We start from the raw sequence: 6382 nt of genomic DNA on the forward strand, positions 1-6382 counted from the left end.
GAAGTTGAGGGTGTACTCGCCAGATGCACTTGCCGCATGCAACACACGCGTTGATGCTGTGGAGAACAATTCAAGGTACACCTTACATTTTGAATAAAATCTTTCAGAAGACAAAAATACGTAACATATGTGGTGTTACGTATGTAGGCCTACTTATCAACGTACCTTCATGTAGTTGTAGCCAACAGTTGCTACACAGCCAGGGTGTACTCACCGCATGCAACGGGCCACCGGCGTGTTCCTGCGCGAACTGTGTATGCACGCACCTTCATGATGTCTGTCAACGGCGCACTGCCAAGAACAAAGTACATGTTATATTTTGAACGAATTTATTCATGTGTACCAGCCAGGGACCCTCTTTCTTACATTTGCGGCAGGTTCATCGTTCATCGCTGCCAAGGTCAACGGGCCACCGGCGTGTTCCTGCGCGCACTGTGTATGCACGCACAGAAGTACGTTATATTTAGAACGAATTCATTCATGTATAAATTGATTCTGTGAAAATATCACAGGCATGGGTCATAACAGAACGGGAATCCAATTCCAGCAACCATGAGAAAAATAACCAGCAACCACGACGAGAAATAAACAGAGGACTAACACGGAAACAGACATGAAATGGCAGGAGATGCGGGGCAGACCGTGACACCGGGTTTCATGATGTGCGACTGTGGAACGGAAAGAGAAGAGATTTTTGGTTATGTTCAAATAATAGTGTGTGTGTATATATATGTGTGTGTGATTGGTTGTCTGTAACGTAGCTGTGTTAACAATTGTAAAGCGCCTTGGGTATTTAGATAAGGCGCTATATAAATTGAAACATTCATTCATTCATATATATATAAATATACTTATCGACGTACCTTCATGTAGTTTTAGGTACACAGTTGCCACACAGCCAGGGACACTCTGCCCTACACTTGCGACAGGTGTACTTGCCGCATGCAGCGCACGGGGTTATGCTGTGGTTCCGGTTGCAGTTTGTCTGCACCTGACACGTAGTCTTCTTTCCAGGAGCAGGCGAAGGACGTGGCGTTCTCTTCAACTCCTTTTCCTGTAGGAAACGAAGACGGAGTTCCTCAGCAAGAGTACACATAAAAACTCTCCTACTCTCTGTGGACCCCGTACATGCCGTGTACAAAACATGTGCGTTCATCGCTGCCAGGTCAAGTATGTTATAAAACACTGCAACGGGCCACCGGCGTGTTCCTGCGCGCACTGTGTATGCACGCGCCTTCTGGTCCATGATGTCAACGGCGCACTGCAAAGAACAAATACAAAGAAGTACATGTTATATTTTGAATAAATTCATTCATGTATGATAAATTGATTTATCAATGCCAACACATGCATACCTTCGTCCGGTTGTAGTCCGTCACAGTGTTTGGCTTCTTTTTGCGGTCGTCTGCAATCTCCACGTGCGTGTGCATAGTGCTCAGAACGCAAACTGTTTTGTTGGGCTTGGAGGCATACACCGTCAGAAGCGCATCATCGGATCTGTACACCTCCGTTCACAACTTCTCACGTCCCTTGGCGTTTTTGGCTTCCAAAGGAACTTCTCGGCGAATCTTGTTCATTGTCCCAAGCAGAGTCGTGTTGCATTCCAGCAGCTTCTTAGCCAGGGAAAGAGATGTGAAAAAATTGTCTGTGGCTACAGTTCTGCCCTTGCCCAGGTATGGCTTCATAAGCTTCATCACCACATTCTCGGACACTCTTTCCCCCTTGGGACGATCGGGGTCCTTTCCAAGGTATGGAATGGCGTTGCACATGTACTTTGTGTTCAACTCAGAAGCAACCCAAAACTTTATTCCAAACTTGTCCGGCTTTGAGGCAATGTACTGGGTGAACGGACAGCGAACCTTGGTCGGAAACAGCTGCTTGTCGACTGTCAGTTCCTTGCCTGGGGTATAGCACAAAATGCAGTTGTTCACAAATCGCTGCCAGATGTCCGAAATCGCAGCAAATCTGTCGCTCTTTGCACGCTCCGCACGGGTGTCCTTATTATCAAAGCGCAAGTACCGCATGATTTCTTGGTAGCGGTCCCGTGCCATTGTCTCCTGGATCGAAGGCACAGCGAACATTGCCGACCAACAGTCCGACATCGCTCCAACTGGACAGAGGACTGCTCGTAGAAATAGGATTGCTACGAATGCCATAAACTCGCTGACCGACAAACTCCAGCTGCTGTCTGTTCTGCGGGCTTCATGGACAGTGCAGTCTGTGATGATTCGCAGCATCTCCATGTCGAGCAAACACAGAAAACTCTGCAGTCTGCTTGTGATCCTACGCTGTATTAGTAAAAGTAAACAAATGACGCAAGGTAAATTACACGTACTAAATATCATTCAAACACAAGCAGAAACACTGGAAAGAAATATGAAGTTACTATACCTTTGCATGCTCTGTAGGCCCGGACGGCTCAACAAATGTTGAATTAGGCGAACAGCTGCTGACACGAGAGCGTGCGATGCCAACCTTCTCCCAAACAGTTCCATCTTTTGGCCGTACGGTTGGTGCAGGTGTGGTGTCAGCCTGTGTCCGTCTCTTCCTTGGAGGGCTCTGTTGTACCTCATCCGATGTACTGCTTCTTTCTTCATCGGATGAATCGCTGGTCAAAAAACAGGAGGGTCCTTCTCCCGCATCGGACTCACAGCAGTCCTCGTTGGTCAGCAAAGCCGCAACTTCTTGACCGGTGAACGTCCTCTGTCTTGCCATGGTGTTTTGCGTCGTCTCCACACAGGATAGTAGGGAAAATGTAAGTCGCCTGCCTTTGGGTTTCAGCTTTTATCATGACTCTGAAGAACACACCCACAACAGCGCATACTAATTATACTTTATTATAATAGGTGGCGCTTCACACATAACGCCGAAACCGAAACCGGGCTAATCCCCTGCATACACGGGAACAATAAAAGGTGATTGGACCCGTGATAATGGTTCACGGCAATCCGTGAATATCAGTCAAACACAAGCATAAACACTGCAAAAAATATTATATTACTATGCTGTATGAGTAAAAATAAATAAATGACGCTAAGTTATTTACACAAACGAAATATCTTATTTACACAAACGAAATATCAGTCAAACACAAGCATAAACACTGCAAAAAATATTATATTACTATGCTGTATGAGTAAAAATAAATAAATGACGCTAACTTATTTACACAAACGAAATATCTTATTTACACGAACGAAATATCAGTCAAACACAAGAAAACACAAAAAATATTATATTACTATGCTGTATGAGTAAAAATAAATAAATGACGCCAAGTTATTTACACGAACGAAATATCTTATTTACACAAACGAAATATCAGTCAAACACAAGCATAAACACTGCAAAAAATATTATATTACTATGCTGTATGAGTAAAAATAAATAAATGACGCCAAGTTATTTACACGAACTAAATATCTTATTTACACAAACGAAATATCAAACACAAGCATAAACACTGCAAAAAAATATTATGTTACTATGCTGTATGAGTAAAAATAAGTAAATGTAAAAATAAATATTACTTTACTATACCTTTATTACTTTGTTGCTGCTATTGAAGTGCATACACAAGAAAATCTGGGACGCTTGCTTCATACATAACGCCAATACCACGCTAATGATAATGTGTTTCACGGGAACAATATGGACCCGTGATAATGGTTGGTTCAGCCATGTAAATGTGTGGCGCTATTGAAGTGCATACACAAGAAAATCTGGGACGCTTGCTTCATACATAACACCAATACCACGCTAATGATAATGTGTTTCACGGGAACAATATGGACCCGTGATAATGGTTGGTTCAGCCATGTAAATGTGTGGCGCTATTGAAGTGCATACACAAGAAAATCTGAGACGCTTGCTTCATACATAACGCCAATACCACGCTAATGATAATGGTTCACCGCTCTAAATAATACTTATGTCAATATGTAGCGCTTCACACATAACGCCGAAACAGGGCTAAACTTTATTTATTTATTTTAGACTACAAACTAGACCTGGTGCACACAGACTGCACACAGACTAGACCTGGTGCACCACAGAGCTCCTGCCACAGAGCTCCTGCCTGTCTTTCTGCTCCTGTCTTGCTCTGAAATTAACATATGTATGGTCCTGCTAATTGGGCAGGAGAAGGAGGGGTGATGTCCTCAGAACCTTGAAATCTCAGGAGCTCCAGTGTTAACTCTTCCCTGAATACAAATACAGCTACTTCTCTTGGTCTCTGATATGGTGCAAACATTATTTCACTTTGAAATTCTCACTCACCCCCAGTGGCCACTAGTGTAATGACAATGTCAAGTAAGTGATTTGGCACACAAACTAGCCATTCTTATGTCATGTCAGTGGGAGGATTCATGCTTTAATATAAAGAGAAACTGTGCACAGGCAAATCTGACAATTCAGCTGAATAACTGGAGGTGCTTAAATCCAACTGGTAGATCTGCCTCTACTTAAGATGAATATCACAGAACTGTCACAAGACCTGACAGTTCAGTACTGCTTTCCTGACAATAACTTATCATGCAGAAAGGAAGTTCGCACGGGCCCTGGGAATATATTCTTATTCACTTTACTATCATTTTTTTCTTTTTGTACTGTGCTTTTTAACCTGCTGGTGATCATCTCCATCTCTCACTTCAAGCAGCTCCACACTCCAACCAACCTGCTCATCCTCTCTCTGGCTGTGGCTGATCTTCTCGTGGGACTAGTTGTTATGCCTGTGAATATAATGCAACTAAGAGACAGCTGTTGGTATCTTGGTAAAATAGCATGTGCTGTTATTCCACTGATTCTTGCAGTGTCACCATCAGCCTCTCTCTGTAGTATGACTTGCATTGCAGTTGATCGGTACATTGCTGTTAACGACCCTTTGCTTTATTCCACTAAAATAACAGTTTGTAAAACATCACTGATTATAATTTTAGGCTGGTCTTTTTGTTTATTTTATGTTATCATTGTTTTGTACTTTAATGATCATCTCCTTCAGTCTCAGATATCCATAAGTTGCTATGGAGAGTGTTTCACAGTCACAAAATATTCCTGGGTGATTGTTGACATAGTGATTTCATTTCTATGCCCTTGCTCTATTATAATGATCTTGTATGCACTCATTTTTATTGTGGCAAGACGTCAAGCTATAGCTGTGAAATCTATGACAAATGGTCACTCACAGGGACACACAGTCAAAGTTTCAATAACCTCTCAAACTAAAGCAGCAAAAACACTTGGTATTGTTGTATGTTTTTATCTTGGTTGCTGGATACCTTATTTTTTAAGTTCTCTGTCATCTGAAACCTTGTCCTCTGTAACACTGTTGTGGACTGTGTTTGGCTGGCTACTATATATTAATTCTGCTGTGAACCCCATAATATATGCTATATTTTATCCATGGTTTAGAGCATCAGCTAAGTGTATTCTTACGTGTAGAATATTCGACTCCTCATCATCAAGCCTCAGGTTGTTCCAAGAGCATTTTTAATTTCAAACTTTATTAACCTGGCAAACGAGAGATTAACATGTCTGCATGCTCTCAGAGAATGTAATGGTTTTTTTTTCAAATTCCTTCTTTCTGTCACTTTCTGTTGGATACTCAGATGATAAATAGTCCTACATATTGTCTACCTACTAAACATAGTAGGTATTCATTACATAAAATTATGAGTGTGAAGTTTCCTTTGTTATTTGTAAGGTACCAGTGTTACAGAACACAAGGTTCTCATAGTTCAGCAGTGACTGTATAAAATAATTAAACATGGATCTCAGATGTTCACAGATCTCTGAGAGCCTTTTAGTGTTGGTTCTTACCATAAAGATTGTTGAATGTAGAGATTTAGTGATTACGTAACTCACTGTTTCTTGATACCTCTAACATGGTTTTATGAATAGTCCCAGATTTTTGACTTTGGAAAATACTTTGTACAGTGGTCTTGAGTATATAAAATAATTGCAAAGGGTTTAAACATTACAAGTCCAGCAGAGTCTTTGTTAAGTGTTTTGTGATTTTACCTTCTGAGCTGATGTTTCTTGCCATCTATGGGCTCTGTAATAGTCAGTGATGCAATATTAATATTCATTTGATGTACAACAAGTAAATGTTATTTATTTAGTTGATTTCCACAACTGCTAGTGATCCAAACTGCTGTATAACAATCAAAAACATTTGATAAAATATCAAATACAGTATTACACTTAATGCTTATTAATACTAATAAGATGTTGCTGTGCTTAGGGTCTCACTAGCGTTGCATTGCTATGCTTATCCTGTATATCGCGCTTTGTGAGCATTTTGTTTCGTGTTTCACTTTGGTGTTTTATTACATGTCTGTGTGAGCTCTGGGGAGCTTCGCCCCTTGACACGCTCCAATGTCTC

At 41.3% G+C, this 6382-nt stretch overlaps 2 protein-coding genes across 3 annotated transcripts; one reads left to right on the forward strand and one right to left on the reverse strand.

The window, feature by feature from the left end:
* Positions 1 to 372: 372 nt before the first annotated feature.
* Positions 373 to 3083, reverse strand: LOC143524885 (uncharacterized). Of its 2 annotated transcripts, XR_013133498.1 has the most exons (4): positions 2392 to 3083; positions 2020 to 2288; positions 864 to 1261; positions 373 to 668 (listed from the first exon to the last, which is right to left on the reverse strand). XR_013133498.1 is itself a non-coding variant. In XM_077018297.1 (3 exons), the coding sequence occupies exons 1-3, from the start codon at positions 2713 to 2715 to the stop codon at positions 1153 to 1155; spliced, it is 702 nt and encodes a 233-aa protein (XP_076874412.1). In that variant the 5' UTR covers positions 2716 to 3083; the 3' UTR covers positions 770 to 1152. The 2 variants fall into 2 exon arrangements, 1 of the variants encoding a protein (XP_076874412.1); XM_077018297.1 differs by lacking the exon at positions 373 to 668 and having other exon boundaries at positions 770 to 1261.
* A 1385-nt stretch (positions 3084 to 4468) lies between these two features.
* Positions 4469 to 5491, forward strand: LOC143526144 (trace amine-associated receptor 6-like). The gene has a single exon (XM_077020795.1). It carries the CDS (start codon positions 4469 to 4471, stop codon positions 5489 to 5491), a length of 1023 nt encoding a protein of 340 aa, XP_076876910.1.
* The last annotated feature ends 891 nt before the right edge of the window (positions 5492 to 6382 follow it).

Source organism: Brachyhypopomus gauderio, chromosome 10 (genome assembly GCF_052324685.1).
Source record: "Brachyhypopomus gauderio isolate BG-103 chromosome 10, BGAUD_0.2, whole genome shotgun sequence".
Taxonomy (NCBI): Eukaryota; Metazoa; Chordata; class Actinopteri; order Gymnotiformes; family Hypopomidae; genus Brachyhypopomus; species Brachyhypopomus gauderio.